General features: G+C 42.2%; 1 protein-coding gene across 1 annotated transcript in view; it reads right to left on the reverse strand.

The window, feature by feature from the left end:
* Positions 1–21,276, reverse strand: part of ARHGAP21 (Rho GTPase activating protein 21) — a gene marked incomplete at both ends in the record, with an annotated part of 142,686 nt that overhangs the window by 31,189 nt on the left and 90,221 nt on the right. Inside the window, 16 exons of the mRNA XM_080717184.1 lie at positions 204–235; positions 2,100–2,205; positions 2,520–2,561; positions 2,714–2,839; positions 6,349–6,438; positions 6,517–6,590; positions 7,025–7,103; positions 7,198–7,353; positions 7,974–8,116; positions 8,640–8,776; positions 8,855–8,919; positions 12,189–12,473; positions 14,397–14,522; positions 16,226–16,262; positions 20,125–20,227; positions 20,339–20,497. Coding sequence (XP_080573310.1) covers positions 204–235; positions 2,100–2,205; positions 2,520–2,561; positions 2,714–2,839; positions 6,349–6,438; positions 6,517–6,590; positions 7,025–7,103; positions 7,198–7,353; positions 7,974–8,116; positions 8,640–8,776; positions 8,855–8,919; positions 12,189–12,473; positions 14,397–14,522; positions 16,226–16,262; positions 20,125–20,227; positions 20,339–20,497 — 1,760 coding nt within the window. The remainder of the gene's footprint in view (positions 1–203; positions 236–2,099; positions 2,206–2,519; positions 2,562–2,713; positions 2,840–6,348; positions 6,439–6,516; positions 6,591–7,024; positions 7,104–7,197; positions 7,354–7,973; positions 8,117–8,639; positions 8,777–8,854; positions 8,920–12,188; positions 12,474–14,396; positions 14,523–16,225; positions 16,263–20,124; positions 20,228–20,338; positions 20,498–21,276) is intronic.

Below are 21,276 nucleotides of genomic sequence, written 5' to 3' on the forward strand. Positions count from 1 at the left end.
GCTCAGTGTTAGAAAAGTGTAAGAATGGGGGGCTGTTTGCATTATACTAACCTCGGAGAAACTCATTCCCTTTCAGTAATTTTTCCATTACCGGAGCTTGTTGCTCTGGTTCCGAGATGTGGACGCACTTGCCCATTAGTCGTAACAATCAGCCAAGAGCAATTCCTCACTAAAACATTTCCAAACTGTACAAGGGAACTTACCTTAGATTTTGTTGAGTCACTAGTGGCTGAATCTGTGAAGAGTTAAATAAAACATGGTCAGCATCAGCCAATCTTTACTGCTTTTAACAAACAATGCAAAACTCATGGAGAAGACAGGCACGGTACAAGATGTGAAAGCGTAACTCAAAACGAGAGAACACAGTGGATAGTCAGCGCTCACAAAGATGCCAAGCTGCACCACAGAAAGCCACCGCCATGAGAGGATGCTGTGAATTGTAGGCAGAACCAGCTCAATGATAGGGATGGCAAAGAGCCCTGTGCTGAACAGAAACAGAAACACTAGTGTTTATTCTCTACGGATTGCATCTAGCAGTAAGAAGCTCAAGGACCTGTTCAGAACTGTGCGGAGTACCACATCCTGTATCTGAAACCGATACACAATGTAGAGCTTTTAAGATCGACAGCTGCCCTCCTACAGATGAGACACTCTACTGATGTATTTACATTGATTTTTGTCAGACTTAAATTCCATACGCATGTGCTGTGTGCGTATGGACACAAGAGGCGATTTCAGGATGACCCCGCTCCCAGTCACTTTGGTTTGACATTTGGCAGTGCTGAGCTTTGCGTTTGGACCCCGTTTCTTAGTGCAGCCAGGGATCCTTTGACTAGTTTGTAAATTTTTGTTTGCTACCAGTTTTGTAGTTGTCTATAACAGATGCTATTATGGAAATGGAAAAATGGAGACCGTAATTTTACTGTCTGGCAAAAACTCAGATTATACAATTATAAAGAGGGTAGGAAGGGGCTAGCACTATTTGAAATAATATCAGTTTTGAAATTTTATCTTTCAACTTTTGGGAAATTGATTTTCCAAGTGAATGCGCTGAGCCCCGTGCCACTCCCCTTTGTAAACACATGGCTAAATGCTTTATGACTTTAAGAACCGGTAGACCATACCATGCTATTTCTCCTCAGGGTCTGCTTCAGAGATAACAAGAAACAGCAGAAAGACTTTTAAGAAAGTAGTATTGATCTGTTTACAATATTCTTAAGAGAAACTTTACACCACAGATCAACTGTGTTCGCATTTACAAGAATCGGGGGTTTCTGCAGACAAGGCAGCTGCAGTGTGGGCAACACTCCTCCTTCTTCCTACAGCTCCAGCTGTCCATCAGGGACGTCACAGCGTCCACTAGTGACATCACCGTGTGATAGACTCCTCCCACTTCGCCTGTTCAACATCAGTACAGATTGGCCTGCGTCAGTAAGTGCTGAGAGGCCCTTTAGAACTAAAACAAGAGCTGGAGACAAAGAACAGCGGGTAAGACATGCTCGATCAGTGCAACGGTTTCGCAGGAGAAAACGGCCATCAAGAGAGCCTGTGCAATCTAATACTTCACCAAGCATTAGGGTGGCAACAGGAAACAGAAGAGAGTAAAGGTCAAACGACTGGCGTCTACCGCGACATCGCCAGTGCAGACGGCGCGCTGTCTGAGAATGGCTCCGTTAGCAGTCCCCCCGGCACTCTGCTCTTACGCGAGTTCTAGCTCAGGAATGAGAACTACATACACAGTCTAGACCACACTTCTGCCGTCACAGCAGCCACATATTCAGTAGCATGTATCTGTTTTACCTTGTGATACTATTACATGGAAACTGTGAATTAAAAAAAAAAAAACAGAACAGTGGTTTGCATGCTCGTTTCTCTCAATTTCCATTCTGACAAACACTACAATTCCATGCACTGTCAATGGCATTACAGTCCCTGGAAGATAATTAGACCAATCAGAAGAGGAAGGTTGTTTGTATTAGTAGAAAGGAGAAAAAAAAAGAAAAAGAATCAGAGTGAATTGTTACTTATGACTGATTTGTTCTTTCAAGTCTTAAGAAGGTAGCCTGTAGCCTCCACGTCAATCACAGCAGGCAAGTTACCTGACACGTCTCCGGGGGACGCGCCCGTCCTTCCGATGTTGGGGAGCAAATGGTCTATGCTGGGCACTGGCTGTGAGTCTACTGCACTGTCCTCCTGCACTGCTGTCTACGGTCGACAAACAAAGACCTCTCATCATCAATCCCGAGACAGTTGCTTTAAAATTCAGACAGTATTTAGCAAAAGACACACCACCGAGTGGAGAACCGTGCTGAACTTTTTTACATTGGTTGTACACCATAATAATGCATAATAAGCCCCGTATGTGTATTTTCATTACATCTGAAACTGTGGCGCTAGAGAGAGGCCCGCTTCCAGATGCAAAGCGGGTCACAGACAGGAAGCAGGAGGGGACGCAGCTGTAGCATCAGGTTTGTGTCCCAAATGGAAATAACCGCGTACAAATGCTGGGAAATACTTACAAGAGGCTCTTCAGCACCCTCTTCTGTGAAAAACCAGTCATGCTAAAATTTAAAATAAAAAAAGGTGAAGAGGAAAATTAAATAACCTCCTAAATATATCTGTATCTTGGAGGATAGCATAGAAAAAGGTAATTTTCCCAGACAAAACACTAGCCAGAGTGCCTGTCCAGCCCTGGCCGCTCGAGTGGGCTTACGTGCTGGATGAGGGTCTCCACGATCTTGTACTGGTCGGGCATGTGGGTGACCATGTGCGTCATGTTGTCCTCTGACGTTCGCACCAGAGTTGGGCCAAAAACGATTGCCAGGTTCCTTGGTTCCATCTGGAAGGAAGCATGACAGCGGAAAATAGAATTTTTGTTAAGGAATTAGACTTGAGTTACCATAGCAGGTTTGGCATTTTATACCTAAGGTTTTTTTTTGTTGTTGTTGTTTTGTTTTTTTGTACCGGGAACGAAACTCAGGCATTCTACCTCCAATTTTTTAGTCTTTTTATTTTTTGAAACAGGGTCTCACTAAGTTGCGGAGGGCCTTGTTATGTAGCTGAGACTGTCCATAAACCCCTATCCTCCAGTCTCAGCCTCCTGAATGCTGGGATTACAAGCCTGTGCCACCATGCCTGGCTGAAGTTCTTCTTGATTAAAAAGAATAAGCCGGGCGTGGTGGCACATACTTGTAATCCCAGCGCTTGCGAGGCTGAGACCGAAGGATGGCACAGGTTTGAAGCCAGCCTCAGCTACTTAGTGAGGCTCTCAGCAATGTAGTGAGACCCTGTTTTATATTTGTGTGTGTGAGTGGGTCTGGGGATGGAACCCAGGAGGCATTCTACCTCTGAGCTATACCCCCTGCCCTGTTTTTTATTCTTTATTTTGAGACAGGGTCTCACTGAGTTGCAGAGGGCCTCACTAAGTAGCTGAGGCTGTCCGCGAACTGCGATCCTCTGGTCTCAGCCTCCCGAATGCTGGGATTACAAGCATGCGCCACCATGCCCGGCTTCAAATAAAATATAAAAAAAGGTCTGGGAGTATAGTCCAGAGGTAGAAAAGCCCCTGGGTTCTACCTCCAGTACCACACACACACACAAAATAATAACAATAATAATAATACAAAAAAGAATGGCTGACTGATGTAGGTTTAAAAAAAACCATTTATGTAACTTTTTTCCTGCTTTAATGACAATGCCCACTTGACACTTATTTTTCCAAAAAATGTTTGATTAAAAGGAATGAATTTTGTTCAAAACTAGAGATGAATTAACTGACAAGAATTTTAAAATCAAAGGAAAGAATAGAAAAACTTTCTCCCTTAGAGAGTTAAAAAATATATATAAATAGAAGGTTCCATATTTGCCCAGTAATACATAAAAAACCATTAACATGTAAAAACCCAGTGTCTGGAAAAATTCTTTTTTGCTCAATGTTTACTTTCAATCTTTGTTCTAATCTGAATGCCAGGAGTTCCTTGGTTTTAAGATTACCACAGTGTGGGTTTTGTTTCACTGCACTGTAGTGGTACCTTCCATTGCTTTGCATAGTACTGGAACCTGGAGTTTGATTAAAATGTTAAATAGCTTTAAGCCGGGCGTGGTGGCGCACGCTTGTAATCCCAGCATTCTGGAGGCTGAGACCGGAGGATAGTGGCTCAGAGACAGCCTCAGCTACTTAGTGAGGCCATCCGCAACCCAGAGAGACCCTGTTTCAAAATAAAGAATAAAAAATAGGGCTGGGGGTGTTGCTCAGAGGTAGAAGGCCCCTGGATTCCATCCCCAGACCCGCACACACACACAAAAATGTCAAATAACTTTAACCTTAAAAATATACTAGAAGATAAGAAAACCACCACAGAATTTGAAAAAGCCAAACTATTTTGTAAGATCCTGGCATGCCTACAACTCTCTTCTGAAGCAAACGTTATGTATGTATATAATATGTTGCTAGCATAATATATGTACTATAATACCATATGTACTGTGAAAAATGAGAAGTTGTGGTTAAAATCAGGACTTTCCTAGGATGTTGACAGTAGAATAAAAATCTGATTGTTTGGGAAAGGTCCTTTTTAACTTGTCGAGAACCAGGTATGAGTCTAGTCTCATTCTAGAATATGTGGTCATCTTTTTATTACATTAGTAATAGTGGCTAAAAAAGTCCATCATTTCCAAAGTTTTATGTCAAATTTTAGTTAGTCTTGTCTGATTTAACACGAATGATACTATATATTAAGTATTTGTCATGGACGTGGATTTAGCTCCTACGTCAGTCAGTAGTCTACAATTCATTACTCATTAATTCTTTCTTTCTTTCTTTTTTTTTTTTTCTGGTGGCACTGGGGTTCCTGGAAGCCCTTCTACCTCTGGGCTACACTCCCAGACCTATTTTTATACTTATTTTTATTTTGGAAACAGGGTCTCTTAAGCCAGCACGGCTGGCTTCGAAACTGTGTGATCCTCCTGTCTCCGCCTCCCAAGCGCGGGGATGACAAGTGTGCCCACCACGCCCGGCAAACCCAGGGGCATTCTACTCCGGGCTATGGCCTTTTTTTTTTCCTTTATTAAATTACATTTGAGGGACATTTTTAAAGAAATACAGAAGTAAGCCGGGCGTGGTGGCGCATGCTTGTAACCCCGGCATTTGGGAGGGTGAGACAGAGGAGGATTGTGGTTCTCCGACAGCCTCATCTATTTAGCGAGGCCCTTTGCAACTCAGCAAGACCCTGTTTCAAAAATAAAGACTACAATAGGGCTGGGGGTGTAACTCAGAGGTGCAATGCCCCTGGGTTCCATCCCCCGTATCGCAAAAAAAGAAAGAAAAAGAAAAACTGCAGTAAAGAATCTTATTCAACTAATTAAACAAATAAATGCTCTTTCCCAGCAATTCCTACTACCATCCAACTCTAAGAAACTGGTAAGTGATGTGAAACACTTCAGGAAATACAGAGATAATTAACAAGAAAACATTTCAGCTAGAATAATTTTGAGAAATTTTTGGTTTTTGCTGTAGGCTTTCACTTCTTTAACCCTCTGCTGCCCTGTCACTAGAGGACACTGCACGTGTAAGGGTAGCTGTGCATTGCTGTCTGCAGGTAACGGTTCTTAGAGCACCAACCTTCTTACAAGTGGGCACAGGACATGCACCCACCCAGCTGACCTCAATAAATATGGTGGCACTCTCCACCTAAGCAGGAATCGCCTTAGGAAAGGAGTGTTAATAGTAAACCAACATGCCTGTTTCAGGACTTTGAGAAGTAAATGTCCTAAGCTGGGCATGGTGGTGCACACCTGTCTGTCCAGTACATGGGAGGCCGAGACAGGAGGACCGCAGGTTTGAGGAAGTGAGATTCTCAACACCCTAGTGAGACCCTATTTAAACAAATAACTGTAAAGAGATTTTTTTAAATGAATAAAAAAATGGAGCCAAATATTAAGAAGAGAAACTGTGTGTTCGATAAAGATGGGGGGGTCTTACTCATTTGAACAAAAAAGACTGTAATATATCCAGTATACTAAGAAGTGGCAAGCCACCTGGACCTGGTACCTTCTGATGGTTGGATCATGTGCCATCTGTTCAAATAGTGATGTACAGCTTAAAAAAAAAAATCAAAGTAAAATTTCTGAGTTTTCCTTGTTGGATAAATACTGACAAAATACCTTTTTAAATGGTCAGAACTCGTATTTATGGACCTTTTGCTTTTAAGAGTGATCTTCAGAGGGACTTGGCCAGTTCGATGTATTTTTAGAGCCTCTGTTGAATTATGTCTACTTGGAACATAGAAATGAACACATCTTTTAAGCTACAGCCACTGAAAGTATTTCTTAAACATGCGCTTCACATACCTTATTTTTTTCTGAATTTTCTGCTACTGTCTTCAGATGAGCTGAAAGAAACTTGAGTGTTTCATAATGATGTTCAGGCAAATCGTGGATCTGAAACATATTATTTCCAGGATGGACTTAAATGCTCCATTTCAATTGTGCTTCCACAAATAAAAAAATAATACCTACTAGTCTTTTCAATGTTTTCAGTCGATCTATAGGATCTTCTTTACGATTGGCTTCAATAAAATCAGCATATTTATCTGACAACAGTAAGAACAATAAAAGAAACATCTTAAATTACTTGGGAAAATTGTAATGTAGTTTCTCTTTACGGTCTGATTATAAACCACAATAAAAAAGTAGAATATTCCCAAATAGCCTCGGAAATGGAAGCCTCTAAAGTTTACATTTTAGGTATGGTTTTAAATGATTCTCTAACTCTTCTCAGTAAATAGAAAAAAATACTTAAATGTGTAAACATAAAACTTTAGAGGTCTTATTTTTCATTGAAAGTTATCAGGAAAATGAGCAGAGTAAAAAATGTATATAATTACCCTTTTCTATAAAAACTAGACTTAAAAGCCCCAGTTTCTTTTGCAAACAGTATTTTCTTTCCTGTTCCATGTCGCACTCTAAGCTCGCGCACAGTTAGCACGTGAGTGGTGCCGCTGGCATCTTCCGCAGGTTAACTCACCATTGGTGAAGAGAGGCTCAGGCAGCTTTCTGAAGAAGGATTTTAGTAAACTGCTTATTACGTTCAAATCTCGCCATTTCTAGGTATACAAAATAGAGTATTTTTGTAGTCAGTATCACCAAGAGGATAAAGAAGGCCAGATGAGTTACTCAAAGAGAAACAAACAAACGTACATCATCTTGTATGTCAATGTCAGCCATCCCTCTGTTGAGCTCTTCCTGCATACTTGAGATGGCCGCGTTATTCCCAGGGACTCTGTAAATCCCTGTGTATTCAAGACCTCTTTCTTCAACTAGCTTGCAGCATATGTCAACTATTAATGGAATATACTGCAAAACAAGAAATAAACATTTTATTTAACAAAGCACAGTGGATTATTGTTAGCTAGCAATGTTTATCACCGCTAAAAGGCCTTTTTCTCCAAAGGCCTTTTATAAATAAATATATAAACTGCTATCATATTTTTGATCAAAAAGAATATATGGACATTGCAGAACTGGGACTGGATGAAACCAGCCAGTGATGTTTGAAGGGTGGGAAGAGAATGAAGCCACGACAGAAGGCGCAGCCCTTGGGCAACAGTGCAGAAAGGAAACTGCAGAAGGGGCGGCAGCGAGGAGGAGCAGACACGCGCCTGTGAGGGGCTGTCCTAGTCAGGCCTCTGCGATCAGCCTTGTTTTAAGATGCTAAAAACAAACACACAAATTGGAAATGGATTCTAACCTTTTCAAATACATTCTAGTGACAAATCATTTCAGAGTCAATGTGTTAGAAAAAAACATATTTCACCTAAAGTGACTCAACACACACGGACAGAATGACTTCGGTCTGCCCTGTGAGGAAAGTGTTCAACAGGTGAACGGGCAGTCCCTGCTACTTGACCGGCTCTGCTCAGGCCCCTCGCAGTGGGAGCAGTGGCTGTAGGGACCCGGCTGGAGGCGTCTCCTACCCGGTTAGTGTGGGCTGGGGGGCAGTCGTCCAGTCTGACGCCGAATGTTCCAGTAGCAGTAGGCTTTTTCTCAAATGTCTTTCTCATGATACTGGGAATGCCTTTTCTCCACGTTCCTTTGTCTTTTGGGGGACTGGTATCATCTTTTGATTATTGAAAATAAAGATAAAAGGAAGAAAATGGAAACTGTTTAGATTATGACTTTAAAAATCCCTTATCAATGTTTACATTAGAGTCCTATAATGAAGAAAATCTCCCATTTGTCAGAAATATTCTCTTTCCAATAAGGCACTCCTTTTTACCTTCCATGTAATTTAACAGGTATCTATTACACTTGGCCCTTTTACAATCTGTACCATGATTTCCTTTAAAACAAAGGAGAATCAATGTGTCACCTCCATAGTGACATTGTGGCCAAGGAGGAATGCTGGCTGTGTTCCGCAGGGATGCCACCAGGTTCCTGACTCAACTGTGCAATCCCGCTTATGTAAGTGTTGTTTTCTCTTGTAATAGGAAATGGCCCAGTCCGCCTAGACCAGGTCTCTAGTCATCTTTTAGCTAGCTGACCCTGGGCCAGGGTCAGTAGAAATGGTCCAGGAAAACATTAAGAGCCCAAGTTTACGCATTTCACTTGCTGAAGTCACCCAAGAAAGCCAACAGCAGTACCTTTACTGAGAAGTTTCCTTTCCGACTCTTCCTTTGGAGAATGTGGGCTTTGAGTCTTTGGCTCTGATTTAGTCCCAAGCAAAGTCTGCCTGATGCTGAGACTCTGGCGAGGTGTTTTTGGCAACTGTTCTGCTTTGCTGCTGAAAGAAATGAACATTTATCACGGATACCCAATGTTACACTCACATTAACTGCAGGCATGATAGGATTCTCACCTCATCAGACTGTTGTATTCTTTTATTCTTCGACTAATTAGATCCCTGTTAGTAACTCCAGTGTCCTACAGAATAAACAGAACGGTAGAAAGTCAATTCTAAAACATGAATAGATCCCTAATTCTGAGGCTATTTTATCTTTTACTTATTCAACACAATCATTCATTCTCTCTGGAGATGTTTAAAGCCTCTACTCAACGTCACCAAAGGTCTCTTGTCCTTACCAAAAGTGTTTTCTGTTTATTTTCTGTATTTGTGCAATACATACAGTTTGAGCAAATAATAAGTGTTTGATATTTATTGGGCTGGCCTGTCATTTTTGATAAATAACCGAGCAACAGAGAGCCAGGTTTCTAACACCAGCATGAATGATCAGCATTTGAACCAGCACTTATCATCCCAGCATTGGGAGGCTGAGAGGACGGGCTGTGGTCACAGCCAGCCCCAGCTGCTTAGTGAGGCCTTCCGCAACTCAGACCCTGTTTCAAAATAATGAAAAAGAGAACTGGGGGTGTAGCTCAGAGGTAGAATGCCCCTAGGTTTAATCCCCAGCACCACAACAATAACCACCACCACCACCACCACTACCACTACTACTGTTGGATAAAAGAAACATATCACCAGGATTTGTTAATGATTAATTTGTAGAAACAGTGAGATCGAAGGTCAGTGTCAGAAAGCGCAGATTATCAAGAACTTATTTGGTGTTTATTACCTTAGCAGGTTAACATTTATAATATGCTATATGGCAAATCCAGAGTTGAATATAAATTATTTTTTCTATTGATTCCACTTATACATTGACAGGTACCCTCAAAAGATTTTAAACTTTTTGTATTTTGGTTAAAATGAAAGACACAATTTACAAAGAATACAAGTTTTAGAATAAAACAACTCTGAATTTAAATAAACTCTTCCAACATACCAGCTGAGAAATCACAGGATTAAGATCTCGAGTAAGACCGCCCGGATTGAAGTCCTAACCCAACCTAAGATTACGTGACTTGAGGGGCACTGCCTGACCCCTTTGTCAGTTTCCTTGTTTATAGTGTGTGATATTAATAAGACACAGTCATAAGGTTGCTAAGATTAATTCATATAAAGCGTTTAAAACAGTGTCTGCCATCTGGTACATGCTCAGTGAAGCATTTTTTCATGCATACAATTGGAAGAAAATACCTGTGCCCAAGATTAGATGGTGTCGATGATAATGCCTGATGTTAAGTGAGCTCTGTTATCTGCCACACACTGAGCCACATCCTTCGTACGAACCCTCATTCAATCCTCAACAGCCCTCTCTCGCAGATGAAATCGTTTGAAGGAATCTTAATTTTAATGATACTGTCTAGTAGAATGCCTGGCACGCAGCATGTATTTATTAACTAGGAACTCCTTTAAACGAGTGCCTAAAGCTGAAATCTACAAGTGTTATCTTTATTCTCCTTGTTTATCTTATGGAATTCAAGTCTGATGCCATTGCTGTAGTGAGTGGTTGTAGAACAAAGGTTGCGTCAATAAGGATCTGGTGTTAATTTTCAACGCCAAACAAAGGCAGGTGTAACTACCAGAGGGCATTTTTTCTCATGGTATGAGTTTTCATAATCTGAAGTAATGAAAATGGTTAGAGAACATAATCTGTATGACTCTAATGAGTGCAGATGCTCCGAATACTGTATAAGCAAAAGAAAAGAATCTGGTGTGTACACGGTCAAACGGCACCAAGAGTGAGAAGTACAAACACCTGCAATGACGCTACAGAAAATACCCTTGAGCTACGACTTGACTTCATCTCGATAAAATCCAGCAATTTATAGAAATGTGGATACTTTTTTCTTTCTTTTTTTTTTTTTTTTTTTGCAGTACTGGGGATGGGACCCAGGGGCATTCTACCTCTGAGCTACACCCCCAAGCTCTATTTTTTATTCTTTATTTTGAAACGGGGTCTCATTAAGTTGTGGAGGGCCTCACTAAGTAGCTGAGGCTGTCCGCGAACTGTGATCCTCTGGTCTCAGCCTCCCAAATGCTGGGATTACAAGCATGTGCCACCACACCCAACTTGTATATAATTTTTTATTTGTGGGTCTGGAGATGGAACCCAGGGGCATTCGACCTCCGAGCTACACTCCCTGCCCTATTTTTTATTCTTTATTTTGAAACCAGGTCTCACTGAGTTGCAGAGGGCCTCACTAAGTAGCTGAGGCTGTCCGCGAACCGCGATCCTCCGGTCTCAGCCTCCCAAATGTTGGGATTACAAGCGTGCACCATCACGCCCGGCTTTGTATATACTTTTAAAACTACCTTTACTATAGAAATTCATGCTATAAAATTTTTTCTTATGGTTGTGAGTTAGAAACTTTTAAGTCTCAAGAACATTATTACTCATTAAAAAGAAAATCCAGCTTATAACATATTTTTGCCTGTATAATTTTATTATGAAAAATCCTATCAGTATCTCTTTGCCTTTCCATAGTAATTTGTTTTGAAAGTATTTTCATTATAAGCCCCTAAGAGCCCTGTCTCAGGTCAGGACACAGATGTGGAATCGCATGGACACACAGGTATGGGTGGCCGGCCTCTCGTCCACAGGTTCTGCATGTGCCCTCAACAAGTACAGACGTTTTTTCTTGCCATTATTCCCTGATCAACAGAGTGTAACACCTGCTTTCATAGCATCCACAGCATGTTTGGTGTGAGTCTAGAGACAATTTAAAGCATACAGGAAGGTACGCATGGGTTAGGCACACATACTGTAGCGATGTCTATCAGGGACTTTATGCAGATGTTGGAGGCACAGGAGAGACTTAGAAGCAGTCTTTCAGAGACACCAAGAACAACCGTAATGATTATCTACATAGTCACAGATACGTGAATACAGTGTCTGTGGTTGACTGCTCCTGGGAAATGTTATGTAAATAGCTTCTTTTAGCCGGGCGTGGTGGCGCACACTTGTCATCCCCATGCTTGGGAGGCTGAGACAGGAGGATCGCGCAGGTTCGAAGCCAGCCTCCGCTACTTAGTGAGGCTCTCAGCAACTTAGTGAGACCTTGTTTCCAAATAAAAAATATTAAAAAATAGGTCTGGGAGTATAGCCCGGAGGTAGAAAGGCTCTGGGTTCCACCCCCAGTACCACCAAATAAATAAATCAATAAATAGCTTATTTTTCTAGTTCAAAATGGTGACTGTTCTAAGTCAGTGAAGATGATTAGTGAAATAGGCACGTTTAGGTTTTCTTTTTGACTGTTCTTTACAATGACAACGGCATATTGTAATGTTTTGTGCTACCAATGAGTTGGATTCTTTGTCTTAGGGAAATGTCGAAGCTGTCCCCACGTACCTCCTCGTTTAGGTTGCTACTTTCCTGGATGGTTTTGATCCAAGCCAACATGTCATCTCTGTCCTCTGCCTGGAACAAGCATTCACAGTCAGACGTGGTGAGTCGAAACACATTTTTCCTCTTAGTCTCGCTGTAGGAGATGTCTATCAGGCAAGCATTAACGCTGATGGGCTGCTCTTCCTCAGACGGAGGCATCTGCTCCCTTTTATCTTTGTATAGGTAGAGTGAATGGCCTCGAAGTACAACATACATCTGCTTCCATGGCCGAATGCTGCCACCAACTCGCTAGAAAACACAAGTCACTCTGTGAACACGCGACGTGGGCCAGCCCTGTGACAGTGTAAGTTTATTAAGCTATGTATACATACATATATACTATATGTACACACACCTAGTCTCGTAGGCATCTGATTTGCCTCACATATATGCTGTTAGGAGAGAAAGGATGAAAACCCTGGAGTGTAAACCAATTTAGGCAGTGTACTCACACCAAAATCAAGGACTTCAGTAGGGAGGATAAAATGAACTAAATTAAAATGGGTGTTGTGAAATATATTAAAATGCTAAGGCAATAAAAACTAAAAAAAAATCAGAGATAAAAATAAAACGTAGGTCTTGGCATATGAGAATGATAAACACTACAGGAGTTCCCAAAAGAGTATGTACAAAAAGTGAAGTAATTTATAAACACTGATCAGTTTTATATGATAAAGCAATATCCATATTCGAAGTACATCTTAAAAATTTTCAAGTCTACTAAATAGTTTGGGAAGTATTAAAATGTTCTTATAAACTGGGCGTGGTGGTGCACAGTGGAAATCCCAGTACCTGGGAGGCTGAGACAGGAGGATCATGGTTCACAGCCAGCCTCAGCTACTTAGGCCCTTTACAACTCAGTGAGATCCTGTTTCAAAATAAAGATTAAAAAATAAGGCTTGGGGTGTAGCTCAGAGGTAGAATGCCCCTGGGTTTCATGCCCTGTACCTCAAAAGAAAAAGTTCTTATAAATAAGCCATCTAAATATGGCAAAGTCTTTTTTTTTGGGGGGGGGTACTGGGGTTCCTGGAAGCCCTTCTACCTCCAGGCTACACTCCCAGACCTATTTTTACATTTTTTATTTGGAAACAGGGTCTCCTAAGCCAGCTCACGCGGCTGGCTTCGAACATGCACGATCCTCCTGTCTCTGCCTCCCAAGCGCAGGGATTACAAGTGTGCGCCACCACGCCCGGCTATGACATAGTCTTTATTATATTGAAATATCTACTTAATGAAGCATGTATTAATATTTATTAATTTATATAATTCAATATTCATAAAAATAAATGAAACAAAATTATAAAGGTAATTTAAAAGAGCAAACTGGGACAAGTTAAGGCCCAGTCTGCAGGCCCTAACCTATGGCTAACAAAAGCAGTTTCTTTTCGTGCATGAGCAATACTAAATCCAGGGGTGTTCTGCCCCTGAGCTACACCACCAGCCCTATTTTTTATTTTGAATCAGGGTCATGCTAAGTTTCCCAGGCTGGCCTTGATTCTGCAATTCTTTCAGCCTCTCAAATACTAGTTACAGCACACCCATGCACCCAGCTCGGGCGCCTTCATAAGTACTCCCACTGCTTTGCCACGTGGCCAAGATGTAAGGCAAAGCATTCCACCTGTCGCTACACAGGATTAACAATCGATCACAATCATCGTCAGCAGTTTTTCTCATGCGGGAGGAGGTAGTTAAAAACGACTCTCTCAAGCCGGGCGTGGTGGCGCACGCGCGTCAGCCCAGCATTGGGGAGGCTGAGGCAAGAGGAGCGCGGGTCACGGGCAGCTTCAGCTACTTTGTGAGGCACTTTGCAACTCAGTGAGACCCTGTTTCGAAAATAAAATATAGGCTGGAGCTGGAGCTCGGAGGTTGCTCTTGGATTCCATCCCCTGTACCACAAAAAATAAAGAATAAAAAATAGGGCTGGGGGTGTAGCTCAGAGGCAGAATGCTCCTGGGTTCCATTCCTAGACACACACACACACACACACACACACACACACACACACACACACACACTCTCACTCACTCTCTCTCTCTCTCTCTCTCTCTGTCTGTCTGTCTGTCTGTCTCTCTCTCTCTCTCTCTCTCTGTGGACGTCGTGCTGTCTTACACACCTGCACTCTGCTTCCTCAGACTCTACACCTGGACACTCCCAGGAGCTGTGGCTGCATACCTTGCCCTTGTCGGTGACGAGCGGCCGGAACTGGAGCCACCCTTCCTTGGCAGCATCGCTGAAAACCTCCGAGGAGGAGTCCTTCTGAGATTCAGAGCCTTCTGATGGCTTCTGGTCATCCAGGAGCTATGGAAAGGCCAAGAGGGTAGAAAAAAGCGCCAATGTTCCCCTTACAAACATTTGCATACTAAAGATGCTTTGCCAAAAAAGTCTCTCATTGTTCCAAGTGATGGGCTTTTTTTTTTTTTTTTTGAAAATCCTATCTTTATCAATCCTGTAAGAAAAGTTTCCAGACTACTTAAAAAAAAAATGACTACCATTATCTTTCGAAAGTCATGTGAAGGAATCTTATTAAAACACACAATAGAAACAGTGATACTGTTCCAGTTTTCTATGCTCACTTCAGCAGAAAAACACAAAGAAAGGGCTGGGCAGGGTGGCACAGGCGTGGGGAGAAGGCTCAGCTCGCGGGTGTGCGTCCATCGTCATTTAACCCCCCTGCTGAACAGGAGCGGGGCTGCTGCCTCGGCTGGTCAGCGGCAAGGCAGGGGACGGGCCAGGGCGCCACTGAGTGCTACACAGGGAGCAGCCGCCGCCCATCGCACGGTGTAAGCACCCCATGACCGTGCGTGGAGATGGGTTCCCAAGGGACAGACGTCACTACAGGGTGAAACAGAGCGGACTGAAGTACCAAGTGAAAATGGGAAGGAGTACAGAGATTCAAGGTTTCAGAGAAGGTAGGCTTTGGTAGGGAGCAGAGTGAAACCGAAGAAACAAGGTTAATTTCTAGAATTTGGTTTGGGCAACGGTGAGTGACAAAGGCCTAGTGGTAACTCAATGGAGGTGCTGTGGAGACCGAGGCTTACAAGAGCGGCAGTGGAGCAGGGGTGGAGACTCGCACTGCACACTTCAGGAGAGCTCTCTGTGCCAGGTAATCAGGGCAGCTTTAAGAGGCAGGATAAGCTGTGGGTACCACAGAGTTTAAGTATCAGGCGGCAGCAAAGGAGACTGTCAAGTAGACTTGAGGTAGAAGGAAGAAATGCTAAGATGGCATGCGGAAGCAGATGCGGCCTTCAGGAGGCGTGCACGTTGCGTGGATACTACTGAAAGGGCAAATACCCCACGCGTCTGTTAGTTTTGGAACCTGAATGTCTGGCAACCTTGGCGGGGCGGGGCCGTTCTGACGTGCGTGGACTGAGAAGCTATAAACAATGCTTTCAAGGAGAGTCACTGTGGAAGCAGAAGACAACACAGAAGTATAGACGGAAGGGGACGTGGACTCCAGGAAGGTTTCTGCTTAGTGCAGGAGCAGGACTGCGTACGAGGGTGAATGGGCCACTGGGAAGACAATTTGCAGAAGCGAGCAGTGATGCGCCAAGCGTGGTGTCTTGTGTAAGAAAAAGGCAGAAAGTATGGGGATAAATGCAGATGGGGAGTTTTGGAGGTGCCAACTAAGGAAATTTCTAATTCCTGTTTTTTCCAAAGACACATGGGGGAAGGGTAGAGGACAAAGGTAGGCTACAAGGCGGGGCTGGCATAAAATAACTGGAGAGCAAGACACAACAAAACTTAGGGTTGCCAGGACCTTCCGCTCTGAATTGAGAAACATCAGCCCAGTGTGTCAATTATATGCCTGAGGAATATGCTAAAAAATTAGAAGAAACTTTTATTTTCCTAATGCAACTGAGACCTATAGAATAAAAGGTTATAATATTTAAGTACTAAATATCCAAGATAAAAGAAATACCTCTCTATAGAGCTAAAGTAAACTACAGTAAATAGGAACATTTATGGTTTAACTTGATATTTTCATAGCAGTGACTACTAACCTTGATTCCCTTCAGGCTAGACACATGCTTAAAGGATCTGTTGAAAAAGAAGTACATATAAATATTTGCAAGAAATGCAAGAGACACCTCAGGACATAATGCGAATATTGCAATTAACCATTTATAAGTTGACATTTCATCATTGCCACGTTAAATGTTCACTGTTCAATTGTAAATGAGAAAAAACAGCTGATTTCATAAGTGCATGAACTTTTAAATTTAATGAAAGCTTTCTTAGCTGGTCTGCTATTTCTGCCTAAAGTGTGGCATTTTCTTGTATTTTTCTGAGATCAAAGAAGCAGCTCCTCAGGTTAACCCTGGGCTGTAGATCAGCTAACCACAGCTGTAAGGCACACTGAGATTTCCCCACTGCTAATTATGGTCAGCTAAGTGGTTGCTGCCAGCGGTCAGGTGCAGCGGAGACAGGTGTGTTCGGCAGGCGAATACCCTGCACCGTACACCAGGGGCCCGGAGCGCTGCAAGCTGGTCCCTGCCCAACACTCTGCCCCACTTCATTCACGAGGTTTCGGGAAGGCTGTTCAAAGGCTTCAGGAGACAGGTCTAAGTTAATCAACTTAAGTTAGGGACTCTGAAAATTCAAAACTCATTTCAGGAATTTAGACTTTTATGGTGTGACTGAAAATTCTCTGTCCTCTTGTCTCAGAAACTACCCCAGACACGTTGATCAGCAATGCACATTCTCCGCATTGAGCGGTCTGAGGAGAAGCGAACTCTCGACAGCAGCAGAGAGGGGGCTGGCGAAATGCAGGACGGGAAGACGGGGAGGAGGAGGGCACCTCAGTGACAGCTACCTCCACCAAACCGCAGCCACTCCTCTGAGCGGCACGCACAGCTGCCCCTGTGTGGAGCAACGGGAAGCAGGGTGCTGGTGGAGGTGGAGGCTCATCTGTCCCCCTGCAGTGTTGGAGTGGGGATGGACGCGGAACCACCAGCCCTGCCATCTTAGCAGGAAACATATGAAGGAGAGCGTACAAAGAGGGAAGCGTGGCAGTTCCTGACATGGAGTGGGAGGGAACTGAAGGCCGGCAGCACCCAGGGATCTAACCTGGCACCGTCACGAAAACTCCTGCTAGGCAGGAGCACCGGCCTGGCCGTGGCTCACACAAACCTCCTTTGGGTGGACTGATAGTATACTTAATAATATAATATATGAAATATAAGCTACTCCATATATTTAATGTAGTGCATATATTTTATATGGAAATAGAAATAATGAAACCCTCTGAAGTTCTTATATAAAAATAATAATTTAAAAATTGCTCTCTAAGCCGGGCGTGGTGGCGCACGCTTGTAATCCCCACGCTTGGGAGGCTGAGACAAGAGGATCGCACAGGTTTGAAGCCAGCCTCAGCTACTTAGTGAGGCTCTACGCAACTTAGTGAGACCCTGTTTCCAAATAAATATAAAACAGGTCTGGGAGTATAGCCCGGAGGTAGAAAGCCCGGGGTTCCACCCCAACCACCAAAAAAAAAAAAAAAAAATTGCTCTCTGAAAGAAGGTCCAAATATCATAAAAAGCCAATATTCCCTAATCTATAAACATTGTGCCAATACAAATACCTATAAGAATCTAAAAAACTGAAAACTTGATTTTAAGGTTCAAAATGTTAAATAAGCTGGGCCTGGTGGTGCACGTTTGTAATCCCAGAATTTGGGAGGCTGAGACAGGAGTTTGGCAGGTTCGCAGCCAGCCTCAGCTACTTAGGCCCTCTGCAACTTAGTGAGACCCTGTTTCAAAGTAAAGAATAACTAGGGCTGGGGTATAGAATGCCCCTGGGTCTCATCCCCAGTACCAAAAAAAAAAAAAAAAGCCAGGAGAACTTTATAAAAGCATAATGACGAGTAAAAGCACTATCAGAAAAAAACATTATAAAACCATTATAATAGAATCCACTGTACATGACTAAATAAAGCAAATGAACAGAGCTCCAAAGTAAAGGTAAATAAAGATAATTTAGTCTATAACAAGGATAATGTATCAATGAAAAAAGATGCTATTCAACAGGTGCTCTGAGGACAACAGCGATGCTGGGAAATAAAAGGCGGCAGTTTATCTTGCTATTTAGAGTAAATCAATTACAGAAGAATCAAACTTGTAAATATAAGAAAAAGGAAAACATACATTTGAGAAGTAAATATGGCAGCATTCTGTTACAGTTCTAGAGTAATTTTTCAGCATGATTCAAAAACCTAAAAGCCATTGAAATATTTCCTAAATTTAACTACAGAAAGAAAATCTATACATTTTTACATGGCTAAAAAAAAAAAAAATTAAACCAAATGAGAAGGGCAAAGACAGGCAATGTATATTACTGGAAAAATGCAAGGTTTCTTCAAAAAAAAAAGCAAGACAGGCGTCGTGGCGCACGCTTGTAATCCCAGCATGTGAGCATGTGGGAGGCTGAGAAAGGAGGATCACAGTTCACAGACAGCCTCAACTACTTGAGTGAGGCCCTTTGTGACTCAGTGAGACCCTGTCTCAAAATAAAGAATAATAAATAGGGCTGGGGGTGTAGCTTAGAAGTAGAATGCCCCTGGGTTCTATCCCCAGTACTGCACAAAAAAAAAAAAAAAACAGAAGTAAAATGAGTAGAAAATGGACAAAATATTAAAAAAGTTCACCAAACCAAGTATCTTATAAGATGGTGTTCAACTGGTGTTTCAAATTAAAACTGTAATATAGCATTAGATTTAAAAGCCACAATTTAACACATTGCATTAGTGACATCACAGGAGACTTTCATGCATTGTTGGTGGGAATATGATTTGATATAATCTTTATGGAGAACAACTGACTCAATGTTAGAATAAAAATGCACATATCCTTTGATGCAACAGTCCTACTTTCAATTACACTCACATTGTATTAAAGGAAATATGTGCAAATATAAATAATGAAGTATTGGTCATGGTAGCACAAGATTATAGCAATCTAAACGTCTACTAATAAGATACAGAATATTGGTTGAGTACATTATGGCAAAATTATTTGATAAAGCTGAGCATGATGGCGCACGCTTATAATCGCAGTCCGTGGGAGGTTGAGACAGGGAGATAGAGCAGGTGTGAAGCCTCAGCTACTTAATGAGGCTCTCAGCAACTTAGTGAGATCCTGCTTCAAAATATAAAAGGTCTGGGCGTAGCTCGGAGATAGAAAGCCCCTGGGGGTTCCATTCCTAGTACCACACAAAAAAGAAAATTATTCAATAAAAAGTTTCATGAAAAAATGTGGCGAGAGGATGAATTAAAGGACCTCCTAATCAGTGTGTATACCAACTGTCATTTGTTTATAAAGATAATTAGAACACATACACATATATAAATGATTTTATACATAAAATAGCTCACAAACTATATGTAATAGTAATGCAGTTGTGTTAGAGAAGTGCTGAGTGGCTGCAGAGCTGGAGTAGGAGGAATACATCATATATACTATGCATTTGTGCCACGATTGTGTATTACTTTTTTTTTTTTTTTGGCAGTACTGGGGGTGGAACCCAGGGACATTCTACTGAGCTACACCCCTAGCCCTACTTTTTATTCCTTATTTTGAAACAGGGTCTCACTGAGTTGCAAAGGGCCTAAGTAGCTGAGGTTATCTGCCAACCGTGATCCTCCTCCTGCCTCGGCCTCCCAAATGCTGGTATTACAAGCGTGAGCTACCACACCAGGCTTATTACTGACTTTTTAAAACTATTATTTAAAAAATTCCATTGGCTATTTTACAAAGTGAAAACTTTGAGTTCATTTTTATTTGCATTTCTGATTTCATTAAAGTTAGCAAATATAAGACAACTTTAAATTTAGTATGTAGACATAAAACTCACACTGAATGCCCACTCACCTATATGTACTTAAAATAATACACCTATGACTTACAATTTTGCATCTTCTCTATAATCATCCAGGCCCTCATCATATGATTTTGATCTTTCTGTCTTTGAGCTGGGCTGGCCGTCCAGGCTGGGAGGTCCAACAGATTCTGTATTTAAAATCCAACATTCATACATTTACAAGTGGTTTCTCAATTTTTCTAACCAGTCCTGCCACACTATTCTGAGATATGACTTCCATAACCATGCTTTCCAGGTACCTTGGTCGTGGGAGAGCTGGCGTCGAATCAAAGGAGCTGAAGTTGTGAGGCTGGGGGGCACTGTTGCTATGGCGGGAACCTGCAAGGTGGAGGCTGAGATCACTGCAGAAGCAGGGATGTGTGCAATATCATGGTCCATGCTGGGACTAGTCGGCTCATCTATAAAAGGGAAATAAGTATCAGAATGCAAAATAACCTAGTTGTCAATAACAATACGACCAACAGTCAATAATCACTGTTAAAAGAGCTAGATAACTCTTTTTTTTTTTTTTGCGGGTCTGGGGATGGAACCCAGGGGCATTTGACCTCCGAGCTACACCCCCTGCCCTATTTTTTATTCTTTATTTTGAGACAGGGTCTCACTGAGTTGCAAAGGGCCTCACTGAGTAGCTGAGGCTGGCCACGAACCACAATCCTCCAGTCTCAGCCTCCCGAATGCTGGGATTACAAGCGTGCGCCACCATGCCCAGTTTCTAGATAACTGTTTCAACCCTTAACACAAAAGCACCAATAAATGACAATATCTCATCTGCTAGGAATGTATTTATACAGCTATTACTCTAATAATTCCAAATAACTCTGAGAATATGGTAGAAGTAATTAAATGAGTTGCTTCTGCCAACTAATAACCGACAAGCAACGTTCCAAAGTCACGGGCATATAGAACTTCAAGGGTCCAAAGCAGAGCAACAGATACGTACCATCCTAAAGTCATTGCTTCCCAGTGTTCTATGCCGGACAGATGAACTCTGGACCGAACCAAATGATTTGGCTAAGTCTTACTTTTTAAATTATCAATTCTTTAAACTTTTCACTCCTCACCCCCATTCCCATACCGGCATATCCTTAATTACTGTAGGAAGACAGCAAAGCCCAGTCTATGGCTGCCAGAAGGTGGACATTATCGGGCCACTGCTAGTCTACCTGGCTCTTCTGTG

The sequence above is a fragment of the Muscardinus avellanarius genome (genome assembly GCF_963383645.1).
Source record: "Muscardinus avellanarius genome assembly, chromosome: 20".
NCBI lineage: Eukaryota > Metazoa > Chordata > Mammalia > Rodentia > Gliridae > Muscardinus > Muscardinus avellanarius.